Source organism: Numenius arquata, chromosome Z (assembly GCF_964106895.1).
Source record: "Numenius arquata chromosome Z, bNumArq3.hap1.1, whole genome shotgun sequence".
Taxonomy (NCBI): domain Eukaryota; kingdom Metazoa; phylum Chordata; class Aves; order Charadriiformes; family Scolopacidae; genus Numenius; species Numenius arquata.
In genome coordinates this window covers 40,597,494-40,623,969 of record NC_133616.1, presented here as the reverse complement: position 1 = coordinate 40,623,969, position 26,476 = coordinate 40,597,494, and the positions used below count along the sequence as shown (strand labels likewise).

General features: G+C 38.7%; 1 protein-coding gene across 1 annotated transcript in view; it reads right to left on the bottom strand.

Moving 5' to 3' along the window:
- Positions 1-7,762: 7,762 nt before the first annotated feature.
- The window catches only part of TRPM3 (transient receptor potential cation channel subfamily M member 3), a 276,125-nt gene continuing 257,411 nt past the window's right edge, over positions 7,763-26,476 (bottom strand). Inside the window, exons 24-27 of the mRNA XM_074166020.1 lie at positions 19,228-19,378; positions 18,495-18,694; positions 17,223-17,355; positions 7,763-9,212 (exon numbers count right to left, since the gene is read on the bottom strand). Of these exons, the coding sequence (XP_074022121.1) occupies positions 7,763-9,212; positions 17,223-17,355; positions 18,495-18,694; positions 19,228-19,378 (1,934 nt within the window). The remainder of the gene's footprint in view (positions 9,213-17,222; positions 17,356-18,494; positions 18,695-19,227; positions 19,379-26,476) is intronic.

Below are 26,476 nucleotides of genomic sequence, written 5' to 3'. Positions count from 1 at the left end.
TGGAATTCAGGTTTGTGACTAATATTTCTAAGGAGTTTTCGAAGGAAATAATTCTTCAATTAGCTTTACTATATTTTACTGATATTTCCAGAAGATTGATTTTTTGCTAAAGATGCAATTTTAATTTCAAGTTTTTCATTAGCGAATAGTGAAATGGTACATTGGTAGCTGACTTTTTTGTCATCTTTCAAACAAAGGGAAAAAAAAAATTATGTGTAAACATTTTCAGTAATGTCCTTAGAGCCTCGACACATTATTTTTCCAAGCTTGTTAAGAAAATTCTTATCTTGCACACTGTGAACAAAACCCACTGGAATATTTTGTGAGGATAGTTCTATCACCTCCACAGGCTGATTCAGTGGTGTGCATGTGGCTGTTTAACATTTGGCTACATGTTTAAGTGAGGAAAGGTGTAGCAAAAAAATTTTTTTTGAAGGTCGTAGGAGCATATCAGTCTCTCCAACCATCTGTAGAACTTACTGTTTTGAAATCCAGACTAACAAAGGCAGTTCCTGGCATAGGTATGCTTTTTCCACCCATAGTTTTCTACAAGAGTAGCCTGTATCATCTGCAGTGGGATGTCTGTAACTGTTCATGGGCTACTATTGTTGTTTCACACAAACGCACTGCAGTAACCTTCTCTCAGATAATGCTTGTTATTGTTGCCTCCCAAAAGTGTATCCAAATATACAATATTTATGCCTGCAATCAGTTATTAGAAAATTTTAAAATAATCAAATTCTGGGGTTTTATAAGTTTTTTGTTGTTTCAGAAATATAAACAGGGTGAAATTCAAGCTTGATATGCAAAGACAGTGAGGGTTGCCGTAACTTTAACTTCTTGCTCTATCCAGTTATGAGGATAATGAATCAGGGTTGCCTGCCATGGTCAATGTTAAGTGGAGTTCTTTGCCATTATTAATTAATGAGATTAAAAGACACTAGACCACTGCAATAAAGGCTACAAGACTGCAGCTCATGGGGATGAAAATCAAGGCTGGTGATGTTGCTTTTTTCCAGCATTTACTAATTTGGTGGATTAAGGTGAAATTAGTTACTGTGAAAAATCCCAGGGAGACCAGAAATATAGTGTTACCTGGAAAGGAACATAATGACAACTGCCGGGCACAGATTTTTTTTTTTTTTTCCTTTCTTTTTTTTAGAGATTGAAAGCTCCCATAGTCTTCACTGAATGGCAGTCCCTGAGAAAGGATTAGATAAAATCTGATTAGGGAATTTAGCATTTCCTTCTCAGAAAACTGAAACAGAGAACACCTTTCTGAACCATTCCGCTCCGAAGTGTGACTGATCTGTGTAGAACTGTTTTAAGTATCTGATACCTTTCTTATTCAATTGGATATTTGTTGCCTGTGTTTCTTTTGCATTTAGCTAAAAGATGTTATTACCTCAGTGAAGGCTGATTTGTGGAGGCAGCAGATCCTGACCTTGGCCTATTTTGTGTCAGTGCCTTTTTTCAGCATTTTTGTGAGGAAGTATTAGAGCTGGTTGTAGCTGTATGAAAAGAGAAACAATGGTTTCTTTCTTGAGGAAGGTGAGATGCCAGTTCAGAGGAGATCATAGGTTCTAGTGGATTACCTGGTGCCCTTTGTTTTTAATTAACCTTCTTTAGCTATGAGCCAGCAATGCCACCCATCTGGGGAAACTGCCATACAAAGGAGCATGCTTCTTCCAGTCTATGTGGAAGCAACTTAGAGAGGATCTTCAATGAATACTTATGTTCTCCCCCTCGCTGAAATATTGGCTACAAATAAAAGAAACTACTCCCTCCTTTTAAATAAACACACCAAGAAGTATGTCTGTCTTGGTTCAAACTGGGGTTTGATATTGGCCAGAATAAGGGACACCTGAATGACACCTGATCTCAGAGGAGGAAATAACTTACAACATTCAAAACGTCTGTGTATAATAGTGTAAACCCTTTGGTTTTCTTTAAAGCTGTAAAGTTAGAACTAGGGCAGCGAGAGGTTTTAGGGAAAAGCAGCTGTCATTGCACTGTTGCTTTATTGCTTTGAAAGCAAATGACCATAAATAAATGCTCCGGTAAGAACAGATGTTTTGAACTACATCTCTTTTTTTATTGCAAAACAGTTGTTACAGAAATTTCAGAAAGTTCTACTGTAGTAATTGCCAACTTCTGCTTTTTATTACGTATCTAAACACAGTCTAAAAGTGCATTGTGAATCCAGTAGACCTTTGGAAAGGACCATTTTCCCTAGTGATATACATTTAGACAAATCATATTTGAAAAGCTTCATATTAGTAGGAATTTGTTTAAAATGACATTTTAATCATTTTTCTCCCTTTATAAATGATTGTTATACACTTACAAATGATAGCCCAAATAATAAATGATTAAATAGCTATTAGTATAGTATATTGCAAACACTGTTCCAGACAGCAGTAGCAGCATATAGACTCTCCTCATGTACAACAACTGCAGTGGTGGAAGAAGGATATAACTTTAATACAATTTACTCTTGTGCAGGCATAAAATTGTATTTCACAGCCAATTTCTACTTCTGTCCCTTCCCCCTACCTACCAAATACTAAAATAAACAAGTTATCACTTCCCTGCAGCAGAAACAGCAGCAATTTCATAATCAAACATTTTTTCCTAATAGCTTTTTGAAATAAGTACTATGTGGCTCTACGAGAGATCTGAAAGCATACACCAAAAATTAAAAGGTCAGAGACTGTTTCACAACCAGTCTGTCTCAATGGCTCAGTCATTAGACTGCCCACTTGATGATGATGTAGGATAATCTGTGCCATGACTCAAAGTAATATAGAGTTAGGAATGCAGAATAAATCCATTCTCTAACAAAAGTCAGAATACTCCATGGAAATCAGTGGATTTTCTGCAGATTTTCACCAGCATCAGTAAGACCATAATCATAGTCAACCTTGGAGAAAAGAAGCCTGTGTGACCTGTGGTGACTGGCTATAAAGCAGGATAACTCTCACTGGGGTGCAGAGACCCTGTCCCTCCACATTTCAACACTGCTGCTTTTACGCCAACGCGTGGCAAGGCCAGTGTACACCATCTAGAGGAATGAAGGGTTCCATTAGGTAAGCTGACACTCCCAGTGCTTTACATCTGCCCAATTTGGACTGTGCTGTTATTTGAGGTGGATGAGGGAAAATTCGCGCTAGGAAGCTTTCCCATTTCTTTTGGAGAAGGTGATCTGTACCTGGTATCTTTTAACAAAACTGAAATTGTGGCCTTTGTTGAAACAATTGTGCATATTTGTGCAAAAATGCAAATATACTCTTATTTTTAAGCAGGGGAGAGACATCACAACTACTTAAGTATTCCTAGGGAAATCCAGGAATAACCAGCTCACATTTTCCCTTCTGGTGATTATCAGATCCTCTTAAGTATATAACCTGAGCAACATAACAAGACATTTATGCTTGTTTTGAAAATTTGCACCATGAGTTTAGAGAGAATTTTGTTTCACTGGCTCACTCTAAGCTAATACCTTTGATAACTTCTGCTCTCAGGACAGATACTTGTTTGCTCCGACTGCAGTCATTGGACTAAGGCTGTGTGCTGCTACCAGCACTTTTTCTGAGCAGTTATTCGTGTAGTTGCATTTTCCATGCGCTGACAGTTTCTAAGAAACAAATCATTTTCTTCTCATACAAAAAATATACCTAACTAAGATATTTATCCCCTGACAAAAGGCTATCCATTCCACAAAAGGTACAAATCATTTTTTTTACCAAAAAATCTAGAAATGGAAAATGAAAAAAAAGCAATCTATATCTGGAACCCAGAGGGATTTCCTTATGTGGATGAATGGATGTTTTGGTTCTTCATTATATTTTCAAATTATCCCCTCACTGCCATTTGTTAACTGGCACTTGTGCTAAGAACAATAATGTAGCACCTTATCTCTTCCAAAAAAAGAGAGAGCCAAATGTCTGAGCACTGCTGTAGGTTCGCATTTTGTATTGAGTATTTCAATTTCATAAAATACAATTGTCATTTAAAAATAATAAAAAAATCACTTACTTCGCTAAAGATCAAACATAATGGAAATAATGTAAACATCCAAAATCTTGAATTCATTCCTAACTGGATTCATCTTTACAGGCAGGCAATAGCAAAATGTTAAGTCTCATAGTAGTCCAAAGAAACTTATGGAACAATGCATGCATTTTCGTTGACACAAAAAAAGACTGAACTGTAAAGAAGAGAAACTACTTCAGTCATATCACACTGTTATTGTGAAATAATGTGCTATAATCCAATACCTAGGACAAGTGTATACCCCAACTGTAGAATAGCATCACTTAAACTGGAAACAACAGAACGGATTACTATAGGAAAATATTTATAAAATACTGTACACCGCTTCCTTAGTCGGCCAGCATATGTAAACAAACAGCTAAGTTCAGTTGAATTTCAAAATATTAATAAAGTTCATTTATCTTATAATCTTTTGCATAACATGCCAGTTAGTCTTTCACACCATCACAACTCACCTGTCACAGCCCACAGTGGCTCATTAGAGGTTTATACATCAGCTCATACAGACATTTAAGTGGAGCTATACAGAGAAATGCGTGAAACATACCAAACTTACACACTGTGACCAGAAATGCATATTCCATATGTAAGCTAATAATTGGATAGTGGAACTTAATGCTCGATGCAACATGTGCTATTTTATTGAATGTTACAGATTTACAAACAAGACCTTATAATGTGATATTAAAACTGTCCTGTAACGTTCACTAATATTACCACATGTCACAACTATACTGGTTTATCTATGGGAGATATGTATATATGTGTGTATATATATTTCATAAGCTATCATTTGATACAGAATGTCATATGGCACATGCTATAGCTACATGATGATGGATGATAAGACTTCTACTCTCACTAAATGATCATAATAATATCAGGAGTGGGAAATCTGGTCCCATTGCAAGGAATGAGTGTTTTACCATCAAATTCAAAAAGGACCAGTTTGATGCAATGTGTAAAAAACAGGTGAAGATAAAATAATCTAACATCCATCATAATATATTCTATAGACACCACATTGTAGAATAAATGGGAGACATTCAGGAAAAGTAGTGTCCTGACATCTTGCAATCACACTTTTAACATCTGAATTTACATCTTATATATAATGGCAAATTTTAAGAGGTAAATAAAGTGTCCTGTTTCATTTTTACCTGGAATTTGTGCTCCAGATCAATAAAGTGCTGTATCCTAAACATTTATACAGCTTCTGGGTTTGGCAAATTCCTTTAACCCTGACAAACTAAGAGATGAAATCTACCCCAGAGGAGAGCCCTATGCCTTGAACTAATTCACTAAGCACTGTTGAGGAATTTCTAATGAATCTGAAGTTCCTCTAGAGTAGGCCAGTAATACGGTGAAGGTGGAAGAGTCCACGAACAGTTTTAGCAGACATTCGTAAAAGTAACAAAGAAAACAAAGTGAGAATATCCCCCTCTACTCACCAAGGATAGTTAGATTTGGAGAAGCCTTAGGAAAAGGCTGCTAACAGAAGTTGGCACATTTGAAGCAGATTGTTAAACACAAGTTCCTTTGCCCCTGGGCATTTTGCTATTGTTCAACAATCAGCCTGTCACAAGCATGCTTCGTAATGCACAGAAAGGTGTCTGACCTTTCTCGGTGTTGCCATGTGACTGTAACGCTCCACATGGACTGCAAGGCAATTGCATAAACGTGGTGTCTTGGTGGAGTTTAGCTCATTGAAAGCCTGATCAAATAGCAGAAAGCAAGGAACACGTTGGTACAGGAAGTATGAAACACATTGTGCTTAAAGTCCCCATGCTGCATTTCTTTATTTCCTGAACTTTCCAACGTAGTGACTCAGTACCTAAATGTTTTTACCTTCTTTGCCTCTTTTCTTGAGGCTGATGGTTATTTTTATGTCTGGATTTGTTGCCTTTCAGACTTAGCTCTTGTACAGTGCTCAGAGTCTCCCAGGGTGAGATCCCTGTGAGAAAACGTCAGCCTGCATTTTCAAAGCTGCCTTAGAGATTTGGAAGATAATTCCCATTTAAATAATGGGAAATATGTACCCCACTCACATGTGTTCATTTTTAAAAACAAAAAGGAGCTGGTTCTACACAGATGTTGGTCATTGTAGAGATTTTTAAATTTTTAATAGCACTAGCTTTGACTCCTTACAAGCTTAAAAGTTGTGCCTTCATAAAGGATGTGAAATTTTGATCCAGTTGCAGTTTATGCTTCTCCACCCTTTTCCTATCTTCTGCGTACCCTTCCACCTGTGGCCAGTGTGATATCTTCTCATGAGAAGTTTGAAACTCTGGTTGACATTGTGGACACTTGGAACGTGGGTGGGGTTGGTGGAGTTACGACTGTCTTCAACCAAAACACACAACTGCGCTATCGTGCAGATGTACTTTCTCCTACTAAAATGCAGGTTGTGTGATATGCTGCTGAACAGTGGAAGCCTAGTTACAACTGGCGGCTTTTGCTGTTTAAAGACATCTGCAGTTTCACTTTGGTTCTTTCTTTCACTTACCTTAAAAGCATATAGACTTTCTTAGTGTTTTATCAGTCCTCTGCCAAGAACATTTTCCCTTAAGCAACTTCAGCCTAATTGCATGAATCTGGATTCAGACTGCTTGATAAATCTTGTATACTGTCAAATGTTCAAATACGGCCATGTCCTCATGAAAAAAATAATAAAAAAAAAAGTTGTATATTTTTAGGTGAGGGAATGATGTGAAAAATCAGCAACTCAAATGGAACAGCAAGTAGAGCCTGGTAGTAGCCTGGTGGATAAATCTCCCCAATTTGTATACGTAATTAAACAGAACAGTGAGAACCCGACAATATTACTGTGCTCTGCTCTAATCACCCTGTTCTTACTGTTCCATCACATCATTTGATTTAGTGAGACAACATATCGATGACAAATGTGGTAAAAAAATAAATATATACTATTCCACTTAATTACATTCATCCTGAGCTTGCTCAGCTGTGCTAGAATCTAGAATGCCTGTTTTATACAGGAAATCACCTGATACTTTAACATAAATTCTTCCTTCATTTAAGCTGCAGTACAAAAGGCATTTCATTTCCCTTTCTGCTCTTGAAAATATAAACTTTTTGTGGCACTAGAAGTGGATACAAAAAGAGACAAGTGAACGTTATGGTTGTTATCTTGTTCATCTTTCTTCATTTCCACAAGTGTGGGATGGAAGGGATTTGGGAGATTTTAGGTTTGTTTGCTGCCAGTTCCTATAGAAATAACAAATGCTTTTCATCAGTCATCACAACGGTGAAACAGATGAGAAAGAAGTCGTGATTGAAGTTTAGAACATCTAATTTGTACATCTCTTTTTGCCAGCTAATTTCTGCATCCTAAAAACTTGAATAATGATCAAAGATTTTAGGATGCCTTCTAATAAAAGGCAGATTTCTGAACCTACTCATTTATTTCTTGTGACTTCATAAAAGGGGCTTGTTATTCCTGTTGTTTACTGAAGTCTTTGTAAAGCTTTCATCCCTCCCTTTTTCCTTAAGTGCAAATGTCAACTGGGTCAAGATGCAGTAACTCAGTGGGCGATGCTGAGACTGACAACGTGCTCCCTTGACCAGTGGCTAATGCCAACTGGAGTTGACACGGGGTAACGTGCTTTTTTTTTTTTAAATTCTGCTAAGAAAAATGAACTGGAGAGCAGATGACCCTTAGACTGCTGATGGGCTTTGTCTGGGCCTAGCTGTGCTTGCTTTCAAAGCTGCGGAAGGCTCCCGTTCTTGACAGTCTCCTCATGGACAGGTTGTCCCCTCTGCTTTCTGGTCTCGAGGACTTACTCCTCTGGAATGGGTTTCGGAGGCCTGTTGCATTTCGCTGTCTGTCAAGTTTGTCGCTGATAGAGTAGCTCTTCCGCGTGTGCTGTGCATACAACATGTTGGACTCCTCTGCAGAGTAGCTGTTGGCCCGCTCTATTTTTGGAAGTGGGATGCTGTTGGCCAGAGTTCTTGTAGCATTGCTGTCTTGAGGAGATAAGGGGATCCCCTTCTTGTCTTTGGCCTCAATATCCTCATGATCAGAGCTGGGGTGGCTTAGTTCAGCTTCTCTCTCTGGGTGGCAGCATCCCAAGTCTTCCACTTTGCCCCCGAGACTTCCAGGGAAACTGGCCCTCTCTGCGATCGCCTGCGGGGCACTCACACACCTCGTGTCTATGCAGTCCGTAATGCTTGTGTACTCTGCTGTTTTGACTGGGACGCCAAGGCTGCTGAAGTAACTTCGTGATGGAGAGAACATGAAACTGTGAGATTTCACAATTGGCGTTTCCTCCAAAATAAATGGAGTTGTAGCCAGATAACGACTGCTTTTAGATCGCTCTAAAGTGTGGTACAAGGGAGGGTCTGAATCCCAGGGGATTTGGCAATCTGTGATTTGTGAATAGTCTGAAGAAAATGCTCTTGTTTCTATTCCAGAGGTTTCCTCGTAATCAAGACTCCTGCCAGAAATTTTTTCTCCAGGTGTACTGCTAATGTACGCACTGTTAGCTAAAATGGAAGAGGCTATGTGAGCCTGCAGAGCTACATCTCCAGTACCGAGAATATTTATGGAGCTGTCAAGAGGCTCTGTGTCAGAATGCATCTCATCCATGGCAGAAACGTAGATGTCTATACAAGACGAAGGCCTCCTGGAGTCTGGGGCAATTGACAAAGTGCTGGTAGGTGCTAAGGGAACCTTTCCTTCTTTTGCTATTGAGTGGGAACTGATAGCCCGATGCAGGCTCGGCGATCTTTCCTTAAAAATGCTTTCAAACTTTTCCAAACCACACTTGTCCTTCATATTTGTTGCATAGAAAGAGTGGCTTCGCATGCGGGGTGTGATTGTAGGAGACGTTGGGGACATGGACTCCTCTCCCGTGGGATCTATGCTCTCTTGAAGCTTATAAGTATTTCCTTCCTGACTATTGAAGCTACTCTGCCTCACAATGTAGGCTGCATCCGTACAGTCGGATGAGGTCCTGGATCGTATCTTGGTTGTCTCACCTCTCTCTATGCCGGTCAGTTTTTCTAAGGCAGTAACCATTCGTCCCATCATATCTTCCAGCTGAGCAAGCCTGATGTCAACGGTCTGCAGAGAGGCCTTCATGCAGTGCTCTCGCTCGTTTACTTCTTCCAGTCGCATGGCCATGTTCTCTACCCTTAATAAAGGGAAGGATTAAACGGATTAATTTCTACAAAGCAGTAATGTACAGCTAATAGGCCAGCAAAACAAACAGGAACAAAATTCAAAGCCAAACTACACCACCTCATCTGCTTCAAAACCCTGCTAAAAGAGGTTCAGCAAACAACTACTCAGGAAGCTACTGCAGTGGGTTAAACCAGGGGCGTCTGCCGCATAACGTGGAGGGGGTTTTGGGTGTGCCCTATCCCAGGGACAGGGGTTATTACAGAAATATTACTATGATTTGCTGCCTCTTTGCTGCCAAAACTTCTAATTAGGTTATTGTTAATGAATAACACTTAAAGCAGACACCACATGATGTTGTCCCCAGTTGTGCCACAGGCAGGACCACCACAGTTAACTGTGGAACTAAATGAAGTAATGAAAGTGGGCAACATGCCATAGAAGGTGGGTAATATCCTATTTTTTTCCTGGTGTTTGCCCCAGATTTACACTAATTCGTGCTATGTGGACCTAAGGAGATATTTTCTTTGTTTTCTAATTAATTTTTAGCTCAGATATATATAAAAAATATGTATCGGCTATTATGTTGAATGTAGGTAACATCAAGTAAAGTATGCATGGAAACTGCAGGGAGTAGAACACTGATCAAACCAAATGCAGCCTACAATAGGGTACTCACATGAAGATTACTCACTTACTGTGATTGTGCTTTGGGTAGTCTGTGTTAATAGTTTAGGGACAGAAACGATGGATTTTAAAGTTATTTATTAGCTAGTTATCATTATATATAAATAAAAAGTTAAAGTATTAATAGGTAATAATTGAATGTGTGATCTTAATTTAAACTTCAGTATATCTGTTCTATGCTCTTGATCTGTCTTATTTTAAAATGTTTTCAACTTTAAGGTGAATTGTGTACTAATTTATGCCTGTGGCTTTCAACCATTTCAATTTTCTGGCTTCTCAAACATCTCTACTGAAGGATTCATATGAAGTCCTCTAATTTTACACAATGAAATTGCCTTTAGCACATATGAAATTTCTTCTCCTAATTATTTTCTCTAGTTGTAGTCCCTAGGGTAGATGAGGGACCTCTATTATCTGCCAAAGAAGTATTAAAGGCAACACATTGATATAGTTATCTTTTTCTGATTTTTGATGCTGCAATTCTGGTTTTCTCCATGCCTGTAGTCACTGAAAAATGAACAAAGAAGTGACAAATGCCAAATGGCAGGATTTCCATACTTTTCTCTTCACAAGTCTCTTACTCTCTGCCCGTTAGTGCAATTCATACTCAAATGTTAATAGGCACCCTGTCAATCGTAGCCATGATTTTTGATAAGTACCATTTTCTACTACTGCTAGTTCAATTTCCAACATTATGAGTGACCTGGAACTGGCAATGCCATAAACGCTCTTACCCAGGAGGAAAACAGATTTTAGCAGTGAATTGGGCAGCATTAATACCTTGTTAATTAATGCACAGAACTTCAGCTGGTGAAAAACTGAGGTCTGACTGCCTTGTGGTGATGAGCAGCAGCAACACGCCCGCACAAGAGAGAAGGGAGGAGTGTGACACCACTCCCTCCAGCAAGTCCCACATTCCTGTGAAACATGGGCTTTTTCTGTTGAAGATCGTGAGTTTTGAAAGCACAAGCACAGCAAATCAAATGTGAAGCAGTAACTGTATTGCTGTCATAAGACTTCAATAGAGGAATGATCAAGTAATTGCCACTAAAAGTGAACTGGTAGTTTCAAAGAATCTCATTCTACTCATCTTATTATAATTTAGGCACAAGTCGAACTCTAGTTCTACCAACTTCAACAAAACACATTAAAGTTATTGCAAGCATGGAATATAATTCCATAGTGAGCAACTAGTTTATATGGGAAACAGCTGAATTTTCCCTCATGTTATTAGTTACCTGAACTGCTATTTTATGAAATCAATTATACTTTTGAACTGCTCAAAGATGATGAAGAGATATAACGTAACAATTTCAGGGCTGTCAAACATATGGAACAATTTGAGAAACCTCATGGATTTTATTTTAGAACGCCCAGATTATGACCAACAAAACACATTCACCCCCAACAACAGTTACTCAAGAACTGGAATGAATTTGTATTTTTGGGTTGTTTGTTTTTGGTTTTGGTTATTTTTCCTTTTTTTTTTTCCTTGCTTTGAGATGTACACAAATGAAATTATTTTAAATAAACATAGCCATTTGAATTATTGCATTTGGTTACATATTTTTATCTAGAATGTGTGTAGAATTGTCCATAATGAGATAAGTTTTGCATCCTGCATTCGCGTGAGGGCTATGCAATTCTACTAAATAAAACTAATGCACCCCAAGAAGAACCTAGAGTTGTATCTTGCTGGTACACATTTATATATTTGTCTTGCCTTCCCTGAACATTATCTGTTAGCTACTGCCAGAGGCACAAAGTGTAAATGTATTGCTGCCCAAGATGAAGAGAGACTTTTGAGTTACGTGGTCTGTTGGTTGCCATGGAAGTAATCAGAGATATGATTGCATTTATATTAGTGGGAAATTTATATAGAAACTCAACAAGGTAAGGGTAGTGCAGTCTGGGTTCAAAACCAGGGGTAACCAGAGATGTGCATAGATAACTGAGAAGTACATACATGTATTTACACTGGAAAGTTGGAGTTATGATGGTCTCCTCCAAACTTAAAGCTATTAGCTGAATTTAGTCACCTTTTATTATACCTATTGCATATGGTCACTCCCAGATCTTTAAACAAATATTTATTCTTTTAATTAGTGATATTCTCTTATATCAATTTCATGTTCAGTTCTGCAATCACTCATCACACAGAATAGCACAATGCTCTGGGTGCAATTCTACTAGAAACATGATAAAATTACATCAGCCAAACACTGAGCATAAGAGGATATGTTGTTCTGGAGAAATACAGTCATAGTCTGGTCCTTAAAATGTTTTAATAAGTGAAATATTCAATTTTCCCATATTGTTGGATGATCTTGCACTCAGTGAATAGACAGCTAGAGCTGTATTTCCTTCAGGAAAATTTTGGAATTAAAACACCACTTCAAAATAAAAATTCCCAAGTTTGGATTTTTTTTTTCCCCATGTGTACTGGAGATAGTATAAACCTTTTGGCAAATCTCACAATATCCATGGATGATGCCTCCATTGCACCTGTGCTTTTCCTTACAGCAAGATTTATACAATGTATGAGAAGGTGCCAAGCCATCCTAACAGATGGGCATGAGAACGGAAAAAGAGGAGGCTACACGTAAAATGTGCATGAAGCGTGTTCTGCTGAAGCTCTGAAATTTCTAATAATGAAACAAACGTGGACTATTTGTAGACAAAATTCATTAATCAGGAAAAAAATAAAAGGGCAGAACTGAGAACCTGGCAAAGATATTACCTGTGACAAGCCTTTTGAATTGTGGTTTGGGAGATGATGGCTTTTGCTGGCATTAATTTTGTTTATATTTATTTTTAACCTTTATACATCAGTTCATCAATAATTTAATTGAAGTAATGATTAAATGGGAGCAAGGTACTCTCTTCAGAAGCAGACGTCTTAACTGAATGCTAGAATTAGGTTCACAAGTCCCTTTGTGAAACCATGTCCATTTTTAAGGCATCGTTTATACTCAAAATCCTTTTCAACTGCCACAAAGACTGCAGACACTAAAAGTCACTTACATCCACCCTGCTTGTTATAGGTGACTGTAGAATGGCTTTATTTAAATAAAACATAGACAGCAGCTCCCAAGCTTGTAACAGGCTATTGGTACTTTGCGTGACACCTTTTGGTAAAGCATTGCTGATGCAAGTGGCCAGCCAGTTTTCCCAGGTGCAGTGGTTTCTGCAGGCTAAGGACATTGGGTTGTCCTGGCTGCATTCCCATCTGGAACCTAAGACCGCTTAACTCTTTGTGACCACAGAGACATGCTGTTGGATTCACAGACATTTCCTATTGTCCCTCTGCATGTGTGGCCAGATCTTGTGGGCTCCGTAGTGGCCCTTTTACCAACCCAAACCTATTTCTGGGCACTTTAGCCTGACATCTTTGAAATCAAGATAATAACTATGTCTTCATTCACATGGATGCTGTTACTGTAATTGCACTGCAGACTATAGTGCTGTAGTAATGGACACCATATAGTACCAAAGATGACATAATAATATCTACTCCAACCAGCTTATCTGGTTTTTAAATACTGTTAGGATGTGACCTTGCTCTCGTTGGAATCAACAAGAGGTTTTGCACTGGGTTTGAAAGAGTTGAGACCTGTCCATATGGAAAAAATGCCTACTGAAGAGATTGTTTTAGTGGCTTTATGCCAGATCAAGAAAAATAGCGCAGTCTTTCTGGATCATATTGCGCATGTCTCTGTGCTGGTCAAAATGTGCCACTGAAAGTTTCACTGTGATTAGAAAGGAACGCTCTCCAGGAAAAGTTGTGATTCTTCTGCTGCAAAGAAACGAATTTTTCCAACTTTTCTTTCCCCGCTGGTCTCTGGGAGATTCACCAAGATTTGCCTAACCTGATAAAGGCAGTTAAAGGAGACACCTTACAGCTTTGTACTGCTTTGTATTTTTTCACTTAGTTAATCACTTCCTCTGATGTATATCACTAACCTGCTGCTACTTCCATGTGCCTGTGTGAGATCCTAGTTAGCGAGCTACTCCTCCAAGTTACTTAGTACTTGGAGTCAGGGAAGGACAAACATCAACTGTCGTTTCACGATTTGAATTTCAGATTATGAAAGGACCAGGTAAAGGAGAGATTCTGTGCGATGACACCAAATCTGGACACCTGTGTGGTGTTCTTTGTTACAAGAGATGTAAGATAATTGCGGAACCAAGGCGGGCCCCAACAGGATGCCAAGGTGGACTATTCCAAGGTGAGAGTATAAACTGTTGTAGGTGAGTTAGACAAGACACTGTGGTCCTGACCCAGCACGGCCACTGACCGCTTAGCTGAAATTGTTCATTTACACCCAAATCAACGCAGCATGAAAGAGGATCTCTTGTTCTTTTGTTTTCCTGAGCTCCTAACCTGCCTCTGGGGCCCACCTAGGCTGAGCCTCAAAGCAAGACTGTTCCCATCTTCTGTTTCCCTTCCAGTGCTATCCCCCTACTCCCTCTTCCAAGCATACTGGGCTTTGCACCTACGGTGTGCAGCTGTTCTTCCTCCAAGCAGGACCTGGGGGACTCTGATAAATGCAGCTGCAAGTAGGAGCTGCTCAAGCAAGAGGTGAGCATATAACAGGTGTGTGGAGGAGAGGAAAGGCAGTGAGCAGTCCAGGTCCAGGTGCAGGTATGTCAAACAGGGCTTGGCCCAGCCATTCCTTCTTGGACCTAACAGCATCCTCAGCTTCCTTAGCAAAAGAAAGTTCTTCAGGGGGAACTTCACTCACATTTGCAGGGCTTTCTGGTTCAATTTTACACCATGTAAAGCTGACTTAATTGGACAGATGGTTAAGCTGGCATCTCATTATATGGCCATAATGTAGGTATTGTGCTTTGTCTACATTGGAAGAAAAACTGTGTAGTCTTGCATCTTCTCTGTTTTCTTTGCTTTACATCTTGTTAATTGTACAAAGACATCTCTAAATGAAAACTATGAAGTGCAAATCTGGAATTTAAATATTTGACTGTTCCACAGGTTAGAAAAAAGAAATTTGGTGTTTTAGATTAAGAACACTTCAAGGGATACTTCCCTGGCCATAATTGCAGGCAAAAATGACAGACCTGGGCATCCAGTTTATAAGATGCATGATATTTAAGCTACTTAGATAGCCCTCAGACATCTTTAAAGTATTCTTCAGATCTTTGAAGTATTTGCACTTGCCTTGTGTGGTAGAGCACTGCAGTTGGTTTGGCAAGGAGAGAAGAGAGCTATTGTGAGATGAGAACTGCATTCACCTGGGATTTCACTGCTTAGTAGTGTGCTTGGGTCTGTGAGTGGCCACTGTCCCCCATGGGGCTGCTACCTGGGTCTCCCTTACAGAGGTGGGGCATGCTGCTTTCTACATTCCATTGTTAACTCAGGTAAATGGATTTTTTAAAGAACTATTTCTCTGTGGGGCTCAGGTGCTTGTCTTCCTTTAGGATTCATAATCATGAACTATATTCTGGAACAAGGTGCTTTAAGCACTTCATTTAAAATAGAGAAAAGGGCTCTTGCCTGTAAAACAGAGCCAGCACAGAGTGCAAAGGCAGACAGTTATGTATTAATTTTCAAGGACTTAGAGCACTTTCCTAATGTAGGAGAGGCCCCAGCTGGATTACTTCTTATTTACAGAGGCTTCAAACACATCTCTTCTTTTCTTGGCCACCGAAAGGAAAGCTATGCCCGAACAGAAATTTGAACCTGCATCTATGATTTTCAGGTTGTTTCTCTAATCACTGGAACATCAGAACAAAAGAAAAAAAGGTGCTCAGTTGGACCACAGATCAATTTAGCCCACTGTCTTACTTCGAAGTATATGTAATTCTTCCCCCTGTATTTTCCAGTCTCTACATATTTTCTGCTCAGGAACTTCATGGGCTCAGTATGATCTCTACGTATTTAGCAGTTCTTACTGGATTTCTCTTCCACAAGCCTGTCTAGTCTCTGTTTTGAACCTGTGTGGACTTTTAGCTGACATCATCAGCTTCTGTCAGACCTCATTAGCTTTCAAGAATTTGTTCTGTTCCACTAGTTACTGCATGAAAAAATTACCTTTTTTTGTTTATTTTGAACATGGGCTCCTGCTAGATTGTTCTATTTCTTCCCTGTATCTTGTTCTGGGAAAGACAGCAAACAATTGATTTCTACTCACCTTCTCCTTGCACTCATGATTATATAGACCTCTATCATTTCATTCCTCATTTGTCTCTTCTAAAGCAAGTAGAGCTGGATTACTTGGCCATTCTTTATAAGGAAGCCATTCCATGCCTCACCATACTTCCCCTCTAATATACTTTTCTAAAATATGTGCTTTAGGAGTGCTGCTTTCATTATGTAGATGATTAAAGGATATTATATCTGCTAATCCTGCTCTGAAATAGATTTATTTCAAAATCAAATGCATGTTTCCTTGCCTACAGAAATCATATTTTAGGCATAGCTGCATAAGGGGCAGGGCTAGAAGATTATGTGTAAGAAAAAGAGTGTTACATCTGTTTAATTGATTTACAGTAACAACTCACCTGACCTCTGTTATTCAAGTTAAAGTGGAGTATTCAGGGAATGGAGTATTCAGTGGTTCATAAGTTTTATGAATATTTGACAGGATATTGCCCTAAAATATTTATTGGTAGCAGTGCTATGAACCAAAAAAACCAAACTCTGTCCTCAAAATTTAACTCTGTTGCTCAGCTGCAGTGTGATGAAAACATATAAACGCCACAGCAGATGAACAGATTTATGAATTTTTAGGACTGATAAATTTGAAACCTGGCAACTTCCACTAATGTATTATCTTTGTCCTCTGTGCATTTCATTGGTGTAGATGAATTGTCTAGTTCCTTTTAAATTAATGTCAAGATCCCTGTTGCTGTCAGTAGAACTAGCTTACCTAGCAAGGCCAACCTGAAACAAGTCTCACTCTTTATCTGAATGGCAAGCAGGTCAGTGCTAAAGTGGTAATTTTCAATGAGGAACTCTCATTTACTCTCCCATTTACTCTCTTCCACGTTCTGACCACTTGTGCCCTGAAGTTCTGCTTTAAGAACTGAAATGCAAGAATAATTTGTGTTTCTCACTATGTCGGTTGTGTTCTAATAGATCTAATACAATGTGAAAATATTCACATTTTCAAAACTTAGAGGAACATTTGCTTGAGCAAAAAAAGAAAAAAAGAGAAAAGAATTCACCACTTTTTATCACTTTACTTTTTAGTTAAGACTTATTAAAAAATACCTCAAATGTTTCCCTTTTCAAGAAAAAGAAAGGAAGGGTGAGAATGGCAGAAGAAACACATTTCCAGATCAATTTATGAGAGAACAAACAAACAAAGTGCACCTTTCTGAAGTGACACGGATTCTTTCATCATTAGAGGAATTGAATCTGTCATCCTTTTCTCTAAAATATTCTTCTATGCACTGCTCTTCAAAATCATGGACTTTTTTCAATTCATCCTCAGTTATGAAAAGTTCTGTGGAAACAATGGAAAAAATGTGAATTTGGCAAATATTAACACGTGAAATTAACAACATTCTTCTTATTGTAGAACTCATGGACTAAAAATTCACAAGCAGGCTTCAGAGTTATCTGGCATTTTGGTATGAAAGCAAATAGATGCAGCTAATTACCAAATTAGTGGCTTCAATTATATATAATTCTGGAGACAGAAATACTTAAGGCAAATGCTGAGCAAACACAAATGTGTTTTGATTGCATGAGATCTAAACACAGCTGCTGGTCAGGTCCTGGAGAGATGGTGTGAGCCAAGGCCCACCTGTAACCTAATACAAATATAATCAAATTAGCAGACTGCTAGGAAAGGAGCCTGAGAGTACAGAGGGTGTATTTGACACGGCAACAGCTGATATCTGCGGGCAGCAGTTGCATCTCCAGTGCCATCGCATGGCTCCAGCTCCCTCTCACAGAGAAGCGGGCTGTGGCATGGGCTAATGTTGGGAAGAGATGCACATGTCTTAGCTCCCTGCCTCTGGCTTATACATTTGGGGAAGTGGATATCTTCCACTTTGAAGAACTAGATAGAGAAGAGTAGAGAAAGTGTTATCAAAATAATCTGACAGGTTTTCCATCATGCTTATGGGGGCTCATATTAAAGCGTCTGGAGAAACTACTCCTCCAGTCTGAGACAGAGTCAAGGAGACAACATGTGTCTACAAAATAATTACTTCTCACCATCTCTCAGCTTATCTAGGCAAAAAGTGTGCTGGGGGGAAACATGTGCTGTTTGCTCAAAAAGTAGGAATTCTCTCTCTGCCTTTTCAGAAATAAAACTGAGATCTGGAAGTGTGATGGACTGTAAGAATTCCAGCAATAACAGACCTCTAGCAACAGCAAAACAAACCCCTTTGCTTTGGAGGAATGAAGGGACGAACAACCCAAACATTCCCAGGAAAGCATAGTCACATTAGTGCTCTGAGGAGAACTAAGGGTTGGGTAATGCAGATAAGACTAACTAATTCAGGTAAGATTTCTGCAGTTAAAAGTAGTTCTCTGCTGGAAAGGTTATCCAGGTGCTGGCCTTCATTCATGTCAAACACTAGGTATTACCCAGGGCATTGTAAAGTCCCACTCTGTAAATTGTCTAAGGCTTACTTAATCCATAGTCTCTCTCATCTGGGTCGCTTTCATGCTTCCGCCATCTGCAGCAGAGGTGTTGGAATATCATAGTCATGTGGCTGAAAATGATCAGAGGTGGTGGGAGAACAGGTCTTTCGTGAAATGTCATGATTAGCTGGTATCTTTGAAATTTCCATACTTGGTTGGATATGGATTTGACTTCAAAAAATGTATTGCTAGAAGGCAAGAAGAGGAATATAACATCAGATTGAAATGGTTTCAGTACTTTGCCAAGGATGATATAAGAGCACCCTAACCAGACACATTTCACTAATAGTGGCAAATGTTTCTTTGTCGCAAAAAGAGGAAGAAGATCAAAGGAAATTTTTGCTTTAGAAAAGCACAATGGCAATCAGACTGTGTACGTCTGCTCTGTACAATCACTGAGTCTTACAACAACCCAATGACCCACAAAGTATTTTTATTCTTGTTTTCCATATCACCATGGGAGTGAATGATACCATGACTGAATTTGAAATTTTTTGAGTGCTCTGCCCTGATTCTCATCGGGTGTCTGTTCTTGGAAATGAAGCAACGTGAAGAATTTGGCAATTCCCTCATTCCCTGGAGACAAGCTACTGCCTCTTTCCCTCTCACCCTCACATCCTCGGAAAGTGAGCCTCAGCCAAAGTCTTCAGTTTAGCAGTCTTCTTAGGTTGTGAATAATGTCCACCCCTCCCAAATTCATACTTTGCAACATGTCACTCACTTGAAAACAGCAATGAGGAGGTTCACCAAAAGGATGTTTGCAACCAAGAGGTAACAGGCCATGATGGCAGGAACGATCCATGCTCCTGTCTTGCAGGGAGGTAGCTGGATTATTTTGCCATCTTCCCTGGTTTCATTTTGACCACAAGGAGCTGGGAACAAAAATGCAAAAAAATGCAAAATGGGAATGAATCTTATTTTTTCAGTGTTTTTTACAGAAATATTTAAATATTTATAAAGGCCTGCCTGCCAAAGCAGTATCTTCCAAATAACAGTGGCATTGATGTATGTAAGAAGTACGCACTTGCTATCACAGATTTTACAAGCTGCAGTTCTTGTTATTGTGTGTTATTTGCCATGAATATCAAGATATTCGCCTCAGAAATTGCAGGGGACATGTCTGGTGTGAGTAAGCTGCCTGGGTGTATACAGGTAAAATATTACAGTACTCTGATAGTAATTAGTGGCTGTGCAAATAAATTGATCAAAATGTTTAATCCTGGAAAAAAACCTTGTGTATTATTTTTTTTAATGGTCAAAGATTTGTCTTTTTTGATTGATGGAGGCAGATGTGATAAATTGCATAAGGAAAAAGAAGTACATGAAAGTAAATTAAAAAGTAGACATTAATTGCTGTGTACTGCACTGCCCTGAGCTCCCCTGGGACATACTCATAATGACCCTCTGCTATTAAGGACTTTTGACTGCATGCCTAGAAACAGTGGGGGAGATTATCAAGTCTTTACCGTACCAGGTAAAGGGACAAGTAGGCAGCAGAGTTGCCACCTGTTTCTTCCCTGAATGCTTTGGAACCAAAACGTTCTCAGTATTAGCGTTGTAGAAGTGAAGCAAGGGGAGAGAAAACATTGTGCAATAGTTTTCCTTGCTTATTTTTTTACATGCCTTCATGTGCCGTAGTGGGTGACCTGCATTTGCAAGCATGGGTTCAGTTTATGTCTCCCTGGCCTCAGTCCTAGTGGTCTTAAGTATGTCTGTAATCAGCTCTTCAGCAAAGCAATTGAAGCAGCATCTTACATATATACAAACCATTTTAGTAAGCGCAGCGCTACAGCTAGCTTCGCCTTGTCCCCTTCAAAAAGAAGTTTAAGTGAGGAATTTCCAAAGTACTCAGCACTCGCTCAGTTCCCGCTGATATCAGTGAGAGCTTCCCACTGACTTCACAGACAACAAAGTTTCCCAATGATGTATGTTTTGTAAAATTCCACCCTATATCAACAAATTATTTCCAATACCAACTATTACTTGTTCTCAAAAAGGTGCTTCTGAACTTGGCTTACAGAACATGGGGTTCAACTGTGGGTGTCCGTATTGGCAATCATATAATATTATGTGTGATTTGGGTACTTGGTTTTGGGCACTACATATAGCTGTTAGGCTATTACATATAGAAATATTATTGCCATATGGGACAGAAGAATACATGATACATTAGCTTCAAACAAGAACTCTCCCAAAATATTCAGCTCACACAAAAAGAAATGGCAAAGCCAAATACAAGCAATACTACTTTTACAAGCAGCTCTGTTGTGTTTGGACCCATGTTGGCACTAGTCCTTCCTACTTACAAAAATACATTTTATTACTGGAACCGGCTGAGAGTATGCAATTCTTTATTTCTCAGAAAGCATCACCTTGCAGATTGTTTTAAGTTAGTGCTGATTTCATGCTTCCCACACTGCTCCAAGCAGTCTTTTCATTCAGATGTTCAAAATGCCATCTGTGAGCTGCTGTGTGGGACTATGTGCACTCAGCCTTCACCCAGCAGAAACTGGGACATTCAATACCTCTTGGTATCGGCCCTCCCTGTGAGACTTACATTTCTGTCTGCGTGGAAACACTAACTTGCTTACATCTTGACTCAGAACTACGGAGTCCTACACAACACAGTACTGAAACCTGTCATGATTTCACCAGCAGCGGGACAATCACTCTATCAGTTGATGAAACCTGTTGTCCTTTTGTATGCTGAAGAACAGAAGACATAATGTGTTTTGTAGCAATGAGAGAAATTGGTGAAAAACATGTTTTAAACTTTAGATCAATGAGATCAGAAACTCAGTGCAAAGTCTGTTTAAAATTCTATTATCCCATTTTTTTTTCTATTAAAAAAGAGGATTTAATCTAAAAAAAAATCCCAGCTTTGACAATTAACGAGACAAAAATGATTTCTCCAGTTTCATTTGCCTACAACAGAGTATTTAGAATACCACTAATGCATCTCTGTTGGTTTATGCCACACAGTGATGGCCAAATTAGACTTCCTACAAAGACAAGTTCCCATAGTCTATTCTATACATGCATAGATGTTTGGCTTGTCCTGAGGGTTTGCAGAAGTTTTTCTGTTTTGCATGTTCTGTTATGGGAACAGATTTTAAATAACATGGGAATATTGATCTCATGCCTTACTTTATGGAGAACTAAGCCACCACTTAATGTTCACACCTTCAGCTGCGTGCAAAAATGTATGATGTGTGTCCAAAATGCAGAAGCCTGGGTTCCACTGCACATCACTGAACATCTTCTTCCATTTTTAAACTATAACATTAATTTTAAAGATTTTTTTCCCCCACTATTAAATAAACTGTTTGTTTAAAATAATTACTCCCAGGAAACCGGAAACAAAATTTTCTCTCTCTGTGAAAAAGGACAGAAGACTCTGGCAGGAGGCCAAAATCGCAATGATATTCTTTTTAGATTATAAAGATAATTTTTTACATTTAAGAAATTAAAATTCTGTTTGTTGAGTTCAAGAAGACTTTGTTACAGTAACCTGGGGCAGTTCGCCTCCCCCACTTGAGTATGTAGAGTCCCAAGCACCTCTTATCTTTTTGTTACAGTAACCTGGGCTAGCTTTCTTCCCCACGATCTGCATATACCCCTACATGGGTGCCAACATGGTGGCCAGCCACAGATCTCAAAATTCGGACAACAGCTCCTTCATTACATCAGCGAGTTCTCTAATGAGTAAAAGAGGACAGTGCATATGCATGGTATGTTAAGCAGTGCAAGTCCTTTCCCTCAAGCAGAGCTCCATGGCGTCAGGTCCCTATTTGATTAGTGTCGGTGTCCCCGGTCTCCCACTGTGGTAGTGCTGTGGTTCCCACAAATCCAAGGCTTTCACTTGCTGAGTGCTATGCCTTGTCCCTGACGGATCCACACCTGCCTTTTATGTGTAACACAGTTTGACCACTTTAATTATGTTTGGAGAAATGGAGCAATTTTTGTAGTATGTGCAGGAACATACCGTGATAACAAACTTTTTCAAAGCACAGTTTTAACTTGTATGAAAACATACTCATCTTTTTACATTACAGCCTTGCTTTAACAAAAGATTCATAGAGTAGTACTTAATTCTAGTGAAATGTGTTACTGAAGCAAATTCTGTTAGTATAACTATATGCCTATTTCAGGTAACTGAAAAATCCAATCAGTCTGATACCTACAGGCCACTGGATAAGGGTCAGACGTTAAGTCCTGAACTCAGGCTTTAGAAAAGAATAAATGGCTGGATTTTGAATTTCAATTACATGCATTAACGTCACTTGGCTTTCAAATATTGCATCCTGACATCTGTGAATGTACATTATTTTTCTCATCTCTTGTTTCCCTTTTCACAATCTACTCCTATGCTTTTTTTTCCTTCTTGGCTCCTATTTACAGTTTCCCGTATGGGCCTTTCCTGCTACATACCAAACTCTTCCTCTTTCCTGGCCAGCAAATAGTTGCAAAGCAAACAGCAGTAACCCATGCCTCTGTGCCTTTTAGGCCTGAAGTGGCAGCAGAGCACAGGAAGAATTTGTTTCCCTGCTGTAATTACTGTCACGACATGGACAGTGCTCTTTTTTACCGTGTATTGGGTGGAGGGCTTGGGAAACAATGTTTGCAGTTTTCTGCATCACAACTCTTCCCCCAGCTGCACCCTTCCAAAGTAGTTGTGGCAAATAATGGAGAGAGGAAAGTACATAATTAACCCGCTTTGTTACCAAATAGCTTTTTGCCTTTTAAGAAAACTTCACCTGTAAAAATGGATACCACTTTTACAATACAAATTGATTTGTTTGAAACCTCAAGAAATTACAGAATGAGTTCATATGATCACGATTCTAAAGAATAAGGAAACCAATAAGTAAGTATTAACTAACACACTAACCCATCTTTTTTTTTTTTTTTTTTTTTTTTTTAATTTTATCAAAGTCAGGACATTTTACATGCACTGTCATCACCCTTTTTATATAGTATAGTATATAAGTATATATAAGTATATAGGAACCTTCCAATTTTGATCTACACTGAACCCAAAGGATGTGAAAGCATTTTATAATTTTTTAATCAAATGTCTAAGCAACCTTACCAGCTTGCCAGGTAAATATTGAAAAAATATTGCCAGGTGGTAAATATTGAAAAAAGGCTAAGTGAGCTGCCTAAGGCTGTCCAGTGCCTCACTGACAGAGAAAATATTGAACTCTGGGAACTCTGAATCTCACACCATTGCTCTGTTCATCAGCAGAATCATCCAGGGGATTGAACAGTTTCTCATTACTTCAAAAAAGTTGCTTTAACTACAGCATCGTAACCTTACATGTTGCTTCTTGCCCTCAGCCACATTAATAATGACTTTAAAGTGTCTCTCCAACCTGTTGGTATATTAATAATAATTTATAGTAAATTTTATTGTTCTCTCTAGTGCCTTCTCCCTCCTCCTACCCCCCACATTAAAAATATCCAACTAAATGGAACCTAAAATATAACCTCAGAGGAGTGCTAGGAAGGGGAATACTACAGCAACTTAGCCCAGAGAGACTTTCAAAATGGTGTGTAGGCTGTGCACAGATTCTATCCTCTAACAATGCTAAAAATATTGCCTGTGCTTCAGAGGTGCAATACAGCTAAAAAAAATAAAGGAAAAAAAAGGAAAAATAAGGCACAGGTATGATTTATTCTGTTTTGTGCAAAGCTGCTCTGTTTTTTCTAATTCCAGAATGATCCATGGAAATGACAGTCCTTACAGGAAGCTTATATGGAGACATAAAAAATCTCAGATTGTATAGAATTTAGTATAAAATTTCCATTTATACTGAGAAACCTTCAAGAACTTTAAAAAAATATAAACCTAACAGACTAAGAAATTTGAAGAATTAAAACAAAAGTATTTTCTAGTAATTGGGCCTTTCAGCAATCAGGTCTAGTGGGAGGTATCCCTGCCCATGGCAGGGGGTTTGGAACTAGATGATCTTTAAGGTCCTTTCCAACCTAAACCACTATATGATCCTATGATTCTAATTATACTTTCCTCTTAAGTTCACTGGAGAGTTAAAACCTGTGTATAATCACCTCTCATCTTCTGAAACTGCTTTCTGGTTACTTGGCATTCCTCCAACACAAGTGAAAGAGGAGGCGGCCACATCTTTGTCTCTTAAACTATGTACGTTTTTCCAGTAAGGGAGTAGGTACAGGGAACAAACATAACTCAGACTGATCTTCAGAATCCAGATGGCTTTTGAAATACTGTCAGCTGGAAAGAAAATCCAGATGCAAATCTGACATGTGAGACACCAGACATCTGAAAAACAGCCCAAACCAAAACCCCCAAACTCATGTTGGCTAACAGCACTTTCAGATGCTTTTCCTTCTGAATATAGGAAAATGTGAGGTCGGCTACTGATTTTCTAAAGTTGACCACCATTTCTCAAGTTGCTTTTTATGTTATCTATCTGCATTTTTTTACCAAGCAATCTCACTCCCAGAATAATCTTTTCCTCTTCTGTATGTCTTATATACTTCATTATCCATAGTATTTTGGAGGGGAAGATATAGCTTGGTAAGGTGAAAACAAAGTTCTTTGCATGTGACAACTGTGTTGTGATTTTTTTTGGCTAAAATTGCTAACAATAGTGACAAATTAAGTGAGGTGAACCGAGGGAGAGATTTTACAGCATCTGTGGTTTTCTTTCCTAAAGCAGCTAAGTGGCTGGCTGCTGCCCCATGGATCCTAGCGGGCAGAACAAGGCTCAGCTGGATTAGGAAAGGCAGCGTAAAAGTGAGACAGTTGCATATACCATCATCAGTTCTGACCCAGTTCTTCCTTCCTCCCCTGGCTACCATGGCTATGATGAACTGTCAGTCTGAGAGGAACTATTTTGAGCCTGGGTTTGCTCTCTTTATTAAATTCACCCAAAAATTTGAATAAATTTCTAAAATATTTACTCTGCCTTTTTTTTTTTTTTTTCCTTTTTTTCAACCTTTGGTTGATAGGAGTTTGTAGGAATGTAGTATTTATGTACATCACTGATAATAAGCAACAACACTCAACAGTGTATTCATACTCCCAGAAGTGAGGATATAATTCTGTCCCCACTTTTGAGTTGAAGATGAGATCACATGCCAACAGGACACTAATGCACACTCCAGTTAACATATGTATTTAAAAAACAAAATGAAATTATGGGTAAAACTGTATATAACATGCACTATTTTAGAGTGAGGCATTTCACTAGTGTTTTAACAGTGCAGTGTGTTAAGATAAAAATCAGAGTAGACCCACTGGACGGACAGGCTGGCAGCTGATGAGATGGATCCAGACATTGTATCTGGTCAGCCTTAATGGCATACTTCACAAATCAATAGAAAATGAAAAAAAAAAAAGGAAAAGTAAGTTGAAAATTTTAGAGTAGCATACTTTTTTTGTACATTTCTCAGAGAGTAGGATAATCTCCAGGAGCGTGGCTCAAATGTATATGCACTTCCAAGATCAGCACTTTTGCTGAACCTCAAACTTGCAAATAATACTGCAATATTAAACACCAAAATGTAAAGAAAACCACAAAGAAACCCTTTTGGTTTGCTAAAATAATACTAATAAAAAACCCCAAATCTGCTCCAGGCTATAAAGTTCAATTGCAATTGCAATTGTAGCATAACAATTTTAGAACATGTCTATCTAATTTGAGAAAGTACAAACACTGTAGTACTCTAACATGAATACAGTGGCTGATTTAGCTTAGAACAACTTGGAAAATATATGTAACAACAAATTTCCAAATAGTGAAAAAACACAAGTACACTAGTAAAACCTTTTGGGTGCCAATCAGGTCGTTTTGATTGTATAACAACATCACCAACCATTTGCTCATGCTCCCAGTCTATTCCAGAGGTAACATTATTGAGACAACCGAGCCTCAGACAGACATGACATATTGCACATATTTTGTGCTGAAAGAGTGGCAGATTCT